Source organism: Phyllobates terribilis, unplaced genomic scaffold (assembly GCF_046119375.1).
Source record: "Phyllobates terribilis strain yellow unplaced genomic scaffold, ASM4611937v1 Scaffold_1__5_contigs__length_1240528914, whole genome shotgun sequence".
Classification (NCBI taxonomy): domain Eukaryota; kingdom Metazoa; phylum Chordata; class Amphibia; order Anura; family Dendrobatidae; genus Phyllobates; species Phyllobates terribilis.
The window spans coordinates 618,352,678-618,366,711 of record NW_027362761.1 but is presented as its reverse complement, the minus strand read 5'-3'; the positions used below and the strand labels follow the sequence as shown (position 1 = coordinate 618,366,711).

Here is a 14,034-nt window from a genome sequence, read left to right as displayed (position 1 = left end):
CAGTGTATGCGGAGGATGGGGGTGATGGTGCAGGGCAGCAGCAGTAACGACACGGAGTCAGTGATGCAGTTCAGGGCCTTTACTCACAGTTCTTATTATCCAGACCACGTCTGCAGGTAACGGCTGCCCACGTCGTACTGTGCTCACCAGGTGAGGGGCTCAGACAACTCCCAGATAACTTTGGAGCGCTTCACAGGACCCCCTTTGTGTGTCCTTTGTCTGGCCTTTCTTACCAACACTTCTGTCCGGCTGCCTCGGGCCTCCTCTTGGTAAACTTGGCGCCAGTTTCCCTGACCCTATGTGGTGCCTTCCTAGCGGGTGGAGCAAGGGGCTGCGCCACATAAAATGTCAGAGCCTCCGGTTTCTAGCTGAGGGTCGTTTCCTGCCTCCACTAGTTCGGGGACCGGTCTCCCCCTTTGGCCTGACCCCTCCACGCAGGTGGATTCGGGTGTGCGGTGGCGACTCGCCCGTCCGCACCCCTGGGATCCCTTCATTCCTCGTTCCTGGAGCCTTCTCCGCTCCTCTTCCTTCCTTCTCCCTCTTGCAGGCCTGGGCCTCTGTTACTAGGCCCGCCTCCGGAGCAGAGCTCATGCAGAGCCCCTGCTCCCTGCCACTTCTGCTCAGACTTCTCTGCACTGAACTAAGATGGTGCCCACCTTTTATACTCCCTTCTCAATGCACCCAGGAACTGCTTCCTCCCTGCTCCTGCACTGCAGGGTTCCCCTTCCTCAGTGTTCCCTCCCCCCACTCCAGCCAGGGACAGGGACTGTCGTGCCCATCTCAGGGGCATATTGGTCGCCCTGCCCCACGGCAATGTGGTGTAATGCATGCAGGTGTCGGGTCCTGATCCACACTCCATCCTTATCTGAGAGTGAGATATCACACCTCTGGGTGAGGTGCAATACGTCTGTAGCAACCGAGCCCTCGGTGCTACAGTTCCATTTATCTTCAGCCTAGGTGACGTATTGTGATACAGGGCCGTGATTTTGGCTATAAAAGGGTCCCCTAGACCCCTACCCCAAGCTTTTTAAGAGAATCATATATGGCGTGCCAGGAGACTCTATGGAATGCTTTCTCAGCATCCAACGAGAGTATCTACTTACAAATTTTTAACTGCATCTAGCCCAGGAAATACTTTGTGCCTAGTAGCAGTGTCTGCTAGTCAGCGGATTATCCCGGCTGTTAAGCAAGCTACACCACCTGTAGTTTGGACACTTATTTTTTTCAAAGGAAATGCTTCGGGACCACGGGATACTTAGTGAAGAGCATCAGGAGGCACCCCAAGGCATAGGGGCTGGGACTGGCACTAGGATGCCTTGCGGTGGACAGCCGAGCTCGATCCTTATAAAAGCTTTTTAACTGCAGCAGCTTTAGTGGACGCTACTGGAGCTGGAATTACGCGGCTGCTGGCATGAGACTTGCCCTCCAATAGATCCTTGTAAATGGATTTAAAGTGTATTCATTCAAATTAGAGGGACAATTTAAATTAAAAAGCTTAGAGCTGCCTCCACCACAGGGGGGCTCTCTCGACCCACCAGCGGACAGGCACCAGTATTGGGAGAGGGGGGCTGGCCGTCAGGGTTCACCGCGGCTCTGGCACAAACCCGGCGACACGGAGGTGGCACGGGCAGGAGCGGACTGGCCGTCTCGGCTTCTCACTTTTTGGATTTTAGAAGGGCATGACATGCCTATATCTGTGTCTCCCCCTCCTTTTACTCCTCCACCTCTTTTCTTTTCGCATGACTATATGTACTTGTCACTTTTCCATGTGTTAGTTGTGTCTTCTGAGCAGTTTGTCAGCTTTTGGACACCTTTGAAGGTGTTTTCTATGTGTTTCTATGTGTTTTTGTTTGCCTGCCATTGGTTTTAACGGTGTTCGAAGGTGTTCGACGAACAGTTCGATGAACAGTTCGGCGAACACACGGGTGTTCGACGAACCGAACCGAACTCGAACACTACGGGGGTGGCTCAACACTACTCCGTACCTGGTAAAAAAACGGGTGAGCCCTGAGATTCCAGTCTACGAGGTCGAGCCGGTGGGGACAGGGGGACCATCCCATAATCTTCATCGTAACATGCTACAACGGTGCTGGTTTAAAGATGCCGTCCCCATTTCCACTGAACCACAGGCCGTGTCCCGAGGGGTGGGCATCCCTAATGCTCTTGAATTTGATGGTGGGACTGCCTCCGCACCTGCTTACTTGCCCCCTGTGATCAATCTGTCCCTGTATGGAGAGAGTATTGAGAATGTGGTATGTCCTTCAGAGAACGGGGAATCAGGTCAGTTACCTGATCCGTATGATGTGGCACAGGGCGTCACACCTCAGGAGGGAGCAGCCTCATTGGCTCCCGTTGAAGAGACTTCTGCCCCCTCGGAAGCCGAGCCTGTTGGGATGGGTCCCAGGAGAACTACTCGAGCTATGGCGGTTATACCTCCACAGCGCTATGCACAAGACGACTTTGAGTGGGGAGGTGTGTCGAGGACGCCAACCTCTAGTGGGAGTGTGAACTGTGATAGCAGCAGGAGAGCATTAGGACCTTGTGACTTTTGCCTGGCTGAGCTCAGAGCAGGGGCAGAACAGGAAAACCTGTGTGTTCTGAGAGTGTCTGCTGTGTGAGAGGCTAGACAGGAAGTCTGTGAGAACTGAGATGCAACAAGACGCTGTCTCTACAAGCTTCCCTGTGGAGATTGTTAACCCCTGGCCCTGGTGAAGCTGTGTCCCTGCTTAAGAACAAGTGCTGAGTTGGGGAAAGCTGTGTGGCTCTGTGGAGTTTTGTGGATGTCCATGCTGAGTGGACTAGAGACTTTGTGCTGAAGGAGCCAAGTGTCGAGTGAGAAGGGAAAGAGACTGAGGAATCCATCACTGTGACGAAGCACGTGGTCGGTGGTCTGGAAAAGAGTGAGTGACTGCGAGAAGAGAGAAGGGGTCCGGTGCCATTCACATTGAGAGGATACTGACAAGCCTTGTGAAGAGATCTTCCCAGACCTTAACCTGAGGCTACAGGACTAAAGTCCCCGGCGTGTGGGCTCGGCATCGGCCGACAAGACAAGGAACCTTTGCTGTTTTTGTGAACGTTGCTTTTGTTTTGGCGCCAAAGTTTTCTGGGACTAGCTGCAGCCACCGCGATTCACAGGCCTGTGATAGATCACATCTGAGGTTAACGGTACCGTAAATTTAAGATACCCGGGTATCCTTAAAATAGGGACATAAGAGCAATTGGTATAGTTTCATGCATTGTTATTGTTAATAGTGGTAGGATTGTATTCAGTGTGCCATCTCAGGGGGTCCCTATAGACCGCCCTCACTAGACTGACACTGTGTTTAGGTAAAATTGTTCCAGATCTTTAGAATAATTCACATAAACTGGAAACCTTGAGACTGGCGCATTGATTTCAGCTTTTGCTGATTGTGTGTATTTAGTAGAGACAGTGTCCCAGGTAGAACCTGAGACTGATTCATGCAATACTGAATTTTAGTCTAATCCCTGTTTTAGTAAGGAAAGTGTTGTTTATTTCTATCTCTGTCTCAGTTTGTGACTCACTGGATCTCTCTCGGACCACCGGTCATTACACATTAAAAAAAAATAAACACTCCTACCCACTTTTCTTCTCTCCTCCAGCGCTGCATCCTGTCTGCCTGCACTGATCTCTCCATGTGAGCCGCGCATGACGTCACTGCCATGCGCGGCTCACACGGAGTGATCAGCTGCCGGAAGTCACTGCTCCCCACGCCGGGTCTGTGTGCGCGGGGAGCAGTGACTTCACTCTCCTTCATAGCCGGCACACAGTGTAGCCGCGCTGCGGCTCCTGCTGCTGACGGCTATCTCGTGTGCCCGCTCATTAAAGGGCATGAATATTCACCCCCTCCCCACACCCATGGGCATGGAGAGAGGTTGAATATTCATGCCCTATAACAGCGGGCACAGGTGATTCCGGCAGCAGCAGGAGCCGCAGCGCGGCTACACTGTGTGCTGCTATTAAGGAGCATGAATATTCAGTGCTCCCCACGGGCGTGGGGAGCAGTGAATATTCATTTTCTTCAGCAGCGGGGACAGTGTAGGCTGCTGCTGCCTCCTGTGCCCCGCTCCTCCACCGATATCGCTCCCCCCACACCACACATAAATATACACCCCCCCAACATTCCGACTATAAGACACACACCCCCATTTTCCTCCAAAATTTTGGAGGAAAAAAGTGCATCTTCTAGTCTGAAAAATACGGTATATCTTACACTACTCACCGATACACTGCTGGAATGGAGACCACTCATTGCCTTTCCGGGGAGTTGTACACTGGGTCCACGCGTATGATGATGACAGACGATATCCATCCTTACATCTCACTTCTACATTTTCACCCTGATCATAAAACTCCTTCTCTGCCGGGATCACCCCCTCCCCATCCGGACGCCGACACTGAGCTGCAATATAAGAAGTATAATCACTGGACGGAAGATGATGATTGTCCACAGGTCAAGGTCATTTATAATGATGACATATGTGAGGATGTATACGGGGTGGAGTCGTGGACACTTTGTATATACACTGGAGTTGTATCTTACACTACTCACCGATACACTGCAGGGATCGAGACCACTCATTGCCTGTCCGGGGATTTGTACACTGGGTCCACACGTATGATGATGACAGACGATATCCATCCTTACATCTCACTTCTACATTTTCACCCTGATCATAATACTCCTTCTCTGCCGGGATCACCCCCTCCCCATCCGGACGCCGACACTGAGCTGCAATATAAGAAGTATAATCACTGGATGGAAGATGATGATTGTCCACAGGTCGAGGTAATTTATTATGATGATATACAGTGGGGAAAATAAGTATTTGATTCTCTGCCGATTTTACAAGTTTTCCCACCTACAAAGAATGGAGAGGTCTGTAATTTTTATCGTAGGTCACTTCACCTGTGAGAGACAGAATCTAAAAAGAAAATCCAGAAAATCCCACTGTATGATTGTTACACAATTAATTTTCCATTTTATTGCATGAAATAAGTATTTGATACAATAGAAAAACAGAACTTAATATTTGGTGCAGAAACCTTTGTTAAAATTACAGAGGTCAGACGTTTCCTGGAGTTTTTGACCAGGTTTGCACACACTGCAGCAGGGATTTTGGCCCCCTCCTCCATACAGATCTTCTCCAGATCTTTCAGGTTTCGGGGTTGTCGATGGGCAACATTGAGTTTCATCTCCCTCCAAAGATTTCCTATTGGGTTCAGGTCTGGAGACTGGCTAGGCAACTCCAGGAACTTGAAATGCTTCTTATGGAGCCACTCCTTAGTTGCCCTGACTGTGTTTCTGGTCATTATAATGGCGGAAGACCCTGCCACGATCCATGTTCAATGCTCTTATTGAGGGAAGGAGGTTGTTGGCCAAAATCTTGATATACATGACCCCATCCATCCTCCGTTCAATACGGTGCAGAAAACCACCCCCAAAGTATGATGTTTTTCCCACCATGCTTCATGGTTGGGATGGTGTTCTTGGGGTTGTACTCATCCTTCTTCCTCCTAACATGGCGAATGGAGTTTATACCAAAAAGTTCTATTTTGGTCTCATCTGATCACATAACCATCTCCCACGCTAGATCATCTAGATGGTCATTGGCGAACTTCAAACGGGTCTGGACATGTGCTGGAGAAGGTGGGGGTACCTTGTGAGCCCTGCAGGATTTTAATCCATGATGGTGTAGTGTCTAACTAATGGTATTGTTTGAGACTGTGGTCCCAGCTCTCTTCAGGCCATTGACCAGGTCCTCCCTTGTAGTTTTGGGCTGATTCCTGACATTTCTCAGAATCCATCTTACCCCACGAGGCGAGATCCTGCATGGAGCCCCAGACTGAGGAAGATTGACAGTCATCTTGTGTTTCCTCAATTTTCTAATAATTGTGCTAACACTTGTTGCCTTCTCACCAAGCTGCTGCCTATTGTCCTGTAGCCCATCCCAGCCTTGTGCAGGTCCATAATTTTTTTGCCTGGTGTCTTTAGACAGCTCTTTGGTCTTGGCCATGGTGGAGAGGTTGGAGTGTGATTGAGTGTGTGGACAGGTGTATTTTATACAGGTAATGAGTTCAAACAGGTGCAATTAATACAGGTAATGAGTGCAGAGTAGGAGGGCTTCTTAAGGAAAAACTAACAGGTCTGTGAGATCCAGAATTCTTGCTGGTTGGTAGGTGATAAGAGACTTATTTCATGTAATAAAATGCAAATTAATTATGTAACAATCATACAATGTGATTTTCTCATTATTATTTTTAGATTCTGTGTCTCACAGGTGAAGTGACCTACGATAAAAATTACAGACCTCTCCATTCTGTGTAGGTGGGAAAACTGCAAAATTGGCAGTGTATCAAATACTTATTTTCCCCACTGTATGTGATGATGTATACGGGTGGTTGGGGCAGATACTTTGTATATACATTGGAGTTATTTCTTACACTACTCACCGATACACTGCGGGGAACGATCCCACTCATTATATGTCCGGGGATTTATACACTGGGTCCACGTGTCTGCTGATAACAGACGATATCCATCCTTACATCTCACTTCTACATTTTCACCCTGATCATAAAATTCCTTCTCTCCTGGGATCACCCCCTCACCATCCGGACGCCGACACTGAGCTGTAATATAAGAAGTATAATCACTGGATGGAGGATGATGATTGTTCACCTCCTCATGTGCTGACATTATCACATCATGACTTAGTCAATGAAGGAGACTCCATAGTTCTTGGGTCCCAGAAGAAGTCAGATGGCCCCAGTGAAGATCACGTCGGTGACTGGAAAGTAGAGGATGGGGAGGCCCCCTACAGGGGTGGACATATTATTGGTGAAACATCCTAGCTGACCCCGCCCACACCACAGCTAATCCCACCCACATCACAGCTACCCCACCCACACCACAGCTGACTTCACCCACACCACGGCTGACCCAGCCCAAACCACAGCTACCCCTGCCCATGTGGGGCCCAGCTGAGCTTGGTACCACAGATCCTAGAGAGGTGCATGAACAGATTCCTCCACAAGAGGCCCTCATAAACATTCACACACCTCCACCTTTCACCTCAAACCACCAGAGGGAGCCCGTTAGGGATATAAGTAGGGAAGGTGGAGCTAGGCAGTTAGTTAGACTGGAGCCCACAGAGAGTGAGGAGCTGAGTGTGCAGAGCATCACACAAGTTGCTGTCGAGGCAGTCTAGGCCTCCAGCAGTCCTGAAGCCCAGTCCAGACTCACCTAGCTCAGGTTAGTGAGCCCAAGGCGTGCCGACGCCATGAGAGCGGTGAAGAGCGGCAAGCTGCCTTTAGTGTGTGTAGCCTAGTGAGGGCCCGAGCATGGCCGAAGGCGAGTGGAAAAGTGAGTAACATAGGGGGCAGAGGAGCTTAACCAGCTCACCCCGAACCATATACCGGACACCGGGTCCGCATCTGCAAGGATTCTCTATATCCAGCAGAGACAACCGGAACCCCTGGAGAACTACATGTCCCAGGATCACCCAAGAGCTGATACATAACAGAGCCAGGAGACACACAGGCCCCATAAGATGGGAGCGTGTATTCCAAGAAAAGGCCCTACCACAAAGTCAGTCAGTGCAGGACAGAGACAAAGTTAGGCCTAGCTCCAGGCAGGTCAGAAACTTACTACGCAAAGGCAAGAAACAGGAGGCCCTACACCCGCTCATTGGGGAGGATCCTGATATGCACCCTTCACCCTACAGTACTCCGGAATGTGCCTGAATTTCCATCAGTAAAAGGTACTGAAGTGAACTGTGTGTTTGCCTATCTTTCCGTAGACCCAACTGGGTCTCGCCTGTCCTGCATCCCCCCTTCATACGCTGCCCAGAGGCCTAGCTCCACCTGTGGGGAGCTATACCATCGAGCTGCCTTATCACCGGCCTCAGCGGGCTGCCGCAGTGCTGGTGACTCTCACCAGATACCACAGGTGGCGTCACGAACTTCCATATAATTTTCCCCTTTTTAAAGAGTGACCCCAGGGTACGGGCCCGGGAGCCGACCACTGCGACATCCCCAAGGCCAGGCAAAGGCCCGGGTACCGAGTCATCCCCATCCCCTGGGCGCGTCACCCACATCACGGCTTACCCCGCCCACACCACAGCTTACTTCACCCACACTATGGATGACCCCCCCCCAAAGCACAGCTAATCCCACCCACACCACAGCTACCCCTGCCCACACCACGGCTGACCCCACCCACACCACAGCTTACTTCACCCATACCATAGCTAATCCCACCCACATCACAGCAACCCCTGCGCACACCACGACAGACCCCACCCACACCACAGCTTACTTCACCCATACCATAGCTAATCCCACCCACACCACAGCTACCCCTGCCCACACCACAGCTGACCCCCACCCACACCACAGCTGATCCCCACCCACACCACAGCTGACCCCCACCCACACCACAGCTGATCCCCACCCACACCACAGCTGACCCCCACCCACACCACAGCTGACCCCACCCACACCACAGCTGACCCCGCCCACATCACAGCTGTCTTTGCTTACATCACAGCTGACCCTGCCCACACCAGGCTCTCTGTGTACAAAAGCCATTGGCAGTGAGCTGCTTATCACAGGAGGGGGCGCTGATGGAATCGTGTAGTCTGGCAATGTTAATCTCTTAGTGATAAATATTTCACAGTTTATAAACAACAGCACAGACAAGTGACACATCCCTGAATTCTCTGTCTCTGCCTCTAACATGTTTGGAAAATGTTCTCCAATCTCAAAGTCGGTAGGAACATTGCACATTCACATTCATGTTCGGATTCCTGAGCATTTTCCTCAAAATAGACAAAATTCAGCCAAAGTTTGGTAAATGATCGAGTTTCCACTAAGGAGGTATTTGACTAGGATAGTGGTGCTGTATGATGAATGGGGGGGGAGGCGTGTTTTATCACTGAACCCACGCCAGGGAATCAGGGCTACAGCTTGCACTGTTCGCCTGCACTGGGTGCTTAAAGAAGCTCCAAGTAAAAAAAAAGTTAAAACTTATAAATAAATATTCAAACAAAAATAAAAAACACATTATATTCGCCTACGCCTAGTCCCCAATGCCCTTGTCCCCTGTAAAAAATAAAAAAACATAATACTCACCTTAACGTCTAATCCCTGATGCCCATGTCACCTGTAAAAAAATCAAAAATAAAAAACAACAATCTCAAGGAGGATCACAAGGAAATGGACAGCATGTGACTAAAATATGAGTGTCTGAGCAAAGGGTCTGAATACTTATGACCATGTGATATTTCAGTTTTTCTTTTTTAATAAGTTTGCAAAAATTCCTACATTTGTTTTTTTTTCCTTTAAGATGGGGCGCAGAGTGTACTTTAATGAGAAAAAAAATGAACTTTTTAGAATTTACCAAATGGCTGCAATGAAAAAAAGAGTGAAAAATGTAAAGGAGTCTGAATACTTTCAGTACCCACTGTGTGTGGTTGTATTTGGAGTGGATACATGTCTTGACACTTGGATGTCAGCATTGATCTAATCAGTATTTATATAGTCATTCATTTTGCACTTTAACAGCAATTTTTATGCAATACAGATATGAATTTTCCTATAGACTTTTTCCGCTTCATTTTTGCTTGAAGTAATTTCAGTATTGTACCAGTAGATGGAGGTATTGTACCATTTATATGCATTCCATTTATTCTTCTATTCATTGATATATCTTTCCCCATGTGGGTCCCTGACATTTTACAGATTTCTTTTTGTACATGAAATCGATTTTATTATAGATAAGTATTAGTGTTGAGCGAGCATGCTGGAGACTGCTCGGTACTCGCCCGAGCATCACAGTACTCACGATGATGAGCGAGCGCCGAGCATTTCCGGGTTACTCGGGCGGGAGCTCGGGTCTCCGCCCTGCATGTTTGCCGCTCTTTACAGAGCCAATGAACATGCAGGGATTGCCAGCCAGTCACTAATGCCGCAGCCATGTTGGTTGTGGGCATTACATTGATTGGCTGGCCGCACAGCGTCACCTCGAGTATTTAAAACCGGGCGCCGCCATCTTGGACACAGTCGCTCCAGATCAGACAGTGTAGGGACAGCGCTGCTGATTTAGGGAGAGATATATCCTGCAAAATAGTTAGTGTAGGGTCTGTAAAGGCTGCCAGATCAAACAAACAGTCCTTCTCAGGACTAATATCCATCCCAGATATCAGGCAGGCAGGCTGTATAGGAGACGCAGTGGTTATACCAGCAAATGCTGCATTACAGTCCTGTGTGCTCCTGCTGGTCAAATTGCTGGACTTAGCTCCAGGTCTCAGGGGCCAGGAAAAATCCTTTTTTTTTTCATCTAAATCCTGTAATTTTTTTCTCCCTCAGTCAGACTGTACAAATACCCGTCTTATTAACCTTTTGGTATCCCCCCTCCCCCCCAAAAAAAAAATAAAAAATTGAGTGTGTCTGTGACTGTTCAGACACCAATATATCTGTTTAAAAGAGTCTGGTGTAGGCCAGAGAAATAGAACTGTGGTTTTCCTCTTCCACGGTTCTAATCTACTCTTTATTACCCTTTTTCCATTGATAGTGCGAGTGTAAGCTATTTTACTTCATTTACAATGGGCAAGACGCGTGGCAAGGGACATGGAAGTGGACGTTCTGGTGATGGTTCGTGCAGAGGACGGGGCCGTGGCCAAGGTGAAAATGTGCCACAACCAACAGCCACATCTTCTCGCTCCCACTTCTTGACCGAATTACTAGGGAAGCACACTACAACACCAGTATTGAGAACTGATCAGTGTGAACAGGTTATTAATTGGAAAGCAGATAATACTTCCAGTTACCTGGGCACCACCACCTCCGGTCTGTCTTCCACACGGTCAAGTTTTAGTAACCGTGATTCTCGACCGCATACTCCTCCTCACTAGAGATGAGCGTTGTTCTACTCGAACTGTTCGCCAATCTCAAATTCGAGCTGTTTTGGGCGGTGTTCGAGCCGTTCGGCGAACACGAACGATTTGAGAAAAATTTGGCTGTTCGAGGTTATGTTCGATAACTGTTCGTGCACCAAAATCATAACTGGATTTTTTCTCAGTAATGATGAAAATTAATGTTAATACGCAGTTTGAGTGTACAGCGGGGCGGGGGGAGGGGCAGGGGATGGATCTCTGCAGGAACAATGAAGATCTCCATTTTTTTTCTCTTTCCCGCATTTACAGTGGGGAGGTGCAATCTGTCAGCCTATCAGCAGCGCACACACGGAGCGAAGTGCTTTTTTTCACACAAGCAAGGGCATGTGTCATTGGCAGTGTATGTCACATGTCCTTGCCCTATAAGACCAAGCCATTTTCCCCGTCGCCACCATTTTCTCACTGCTGCAGCTGCGTGTTAGACGGCACCGCTGTTGCTGTGTGCGCTATACCTTGTTAATTTCAAGCCAATTTTCGCACAAATCTACAGATAGCTTGGGAGTAGGGAATAGTTGTGATTGCAGTCCTTTTAAGGACTAGGTTACAGCATTTCCTACGACTTTTATCAGGCAGGTCTGTGCTCTTAAATAGATAGGTTGTGGGAGTAAAGACTAATTGTAATTGCAGTCCTTTTCAGGACTAGGTTACATCAGTTCCTATCAGTTTTTGCCAGGCAGGTCTGTGCCAGTGCTGTGCAAGTTTTTTTCACAGCATTTGGCTGAATCTAGCAAAGCTAATCCTTTTTGGCCTATTGCAGAGTGTGTTAGTCAGTGGAGTAGCCTATCTGTGTTGCAAGATATACCACCTGTGTATAGAATACCAATTTTTTTACTGCACCTAGTGAAGTAAAATCTTTTGGGCATAGCATCATTCTATTAGTCCATCTATACTGACCTCCATCAGGTTGCAAACTGAATATAATTTTTTTCTGCATCTAGCTCTGAAAAAATATTTGGGCTTCCAGCAGTGTGTGGGTCTCATTGTATTAGGCCATCTAGACCAAGCTCCACCAGCTTTGAAATTAATAATAATTTTTAGCTGCATCTAGCCCTGAAAATAATTTTTCCCAATAGTGGTAGCAATAGAAATATGGGGCGCGCGCCTGGCTAACAAAAATATACGCTTCATAACACAAAACACCAGCCTAGCGCACTGCATTAATAAGATGGCATCATCGTCTCTCCCAGTGCTAGGCCTACTACGCAGGCTAGCATTCCTGTGCCTAAAACACAATGTATGGGTCCGCGCTAGCCACTATGCTGAGGGGTATAAAGCTGCTGCTAACGCTTTATCACAATTCAATTGGCAGATTTTCACAGAGCTCTTCCACAACGCCCACCCATCGGGCAACAGTTGCCCACCCTCCCTATGGGATCTAGTGGCGAATAGTTGATGCCATTAATCAGAGCGTCAGTTGCCCCGTCAACGTGGCAAGCATACGGTAAGGCATGGGAAGAGTGGACACGACTAGTAGCAGGCAGACGGGTTGACCAATGTGAACAAGCCAGATCACAAGTCACCATAGAATTTCTCCACCAGCTAATGATGAGGGGCATATCAGGGGCGTCAGCGCAGCGGTGTCTGACCGGAGTAGCATTTCACTTCCAACTACTGAATTGGGGAGATGTGACAAAGATTCATCATCAGACAATCCATAAAAGGGTGGAAAAGGGGTCAGCCAAGTCAGGAGTGTAGACGTCCCGTCCCGTGTCACTAAAACTGATTTCTCACATCTTATCCCTAACACCATTAACATGACACTCACAATTTGAAGCAACACTAATGTCTACTGCATTTGTGATCGCCTTCTTCGGGGCGCTATGTATAAGCGAATTAGTCCCTCAATCCAAAATTACCACCAGTGGAGGCTTATTACACCAGGACGTAGTCATAGCCAATAATGCAATACGTCTACGCATACACCAATCGAAAACGGTTCCAGCGGGCAGGGGCACTTGGGCACTTCTACAACCCACAAACGGTACACTGAGTCGGGTAACAATAGTAAAAACATATATAACCATCAGATCACAAAGTAATTTCTTCCTATCACACATTGATGGGACGCCATTATCAAGATACCTGTTCCAAGCTATATTTAATAAATGCATAACATCGGCAGGGAACCACCCCAAAGATTACGGGACACACTCATTCCGCATAGGTGCGGCCACGGAACCAGCAAGAGCAGGACTGTCAGAAACGGAAGTTCAGAGGATAGGGAGATGGCGATCCACTGTAACGGGTCTGGGAGGCGGAACCTCTGAGCAACTTATACAAGGGGGCGGTCCTTGTAAGGAAGCGGGTGGCGACCAGGGAAGACAGGCAGGTAGTCACAGCAGGTGACCGGGACAGTCTCTGGGTAAACGGGCAGGAGGTCACGGCAAGTGACCGGGACAGTCTCTGGGTAAACGGGCAGGAGGTCACAGCAAGTGACCGGGGCAGTCTCTGGGTGAACGGGCAGGAGGTCACGGCAAGTGACCGGGACAGTCTCTGGGTAAAGGGTAGGTACGTCCTGTGACGGCTGAGCCTCCAGGTAGGCTAGCAGGCAGATGGCAGATGTGTGCTCCCAGGTGAGCAGGCGAGAGTCTCTGGATAAGCAGGTGGTGACAGCATGTGACGGCGGAGCCTCCGGGTAGGCTAACAGGCAGGTAGCAGATGAGCGCTCCCAGGTGAGCGGGCAAGAGTCTCTGGATAAGCAGGTGGTCACAGCATGTGACGGTGGAGCCTCCAGGTAGACTAACAGGCAGGTAGCAGGTGAGCGCTCCCAGGTGAGCGGGCAAGAGTCTCTGGACTGGCAGGTGGTCACAGCACGTGACGGCGGAGCCTCCAGGTAGGCTAACAGGCCGGTAGCAGATGAACGCTCCCAGGTGAGCGGGCAAGAGTCTCTGGACAGGCAGGTGGTCACAGCATGTGACGGCGGAGCCTCCAGGTAGGCTAACAGGCAGGTAGCAGATGAGCGCTCCCAGGTGAGCGGGCAAGAGTCTCTGGACTGGCAGGTGGTCACAGCACGTGACGGCGGAGACTCCAGGTAGGCTAACAGGCCGGTAGCAGATG

The 14,034-nt window shown here is 49.1% G+C and overlaps 1 protein-coding gene across 1 annotated transcript in view; it reads right to left on the bottom strand.

Annotated features, from left to right (window-relative positions):
- LOC141272996 (receptor-type tyrosine-protein phosphatase T-like) overlaps window positions 1-14,034 on the bottom strand; it is a 424,966-nt gene that overhangs the window by 272,615 nt on the left and 138,317 nt on the right. Inside the window, exons 5-7 of the mRNA XM_073684271.1 lie at window positions 6,473-6,652; window positions 4,572-4,751; window positions 4,242-4,421 (exon numbers count right to left, since the gene is read on the bottom strand). Of these exons, the coding sequence (XP_073540372.1) occupies window positions 4,242-4,421; window positions 4,572-4,751; window positions 6,473-6,652 (540 nt within the window). The remainder of the gene's footprint in view (window positions 1-4,241; window positions 4,422-4,571; window positions 4,752-6,472; window positions 6,653-14,034) is intronic.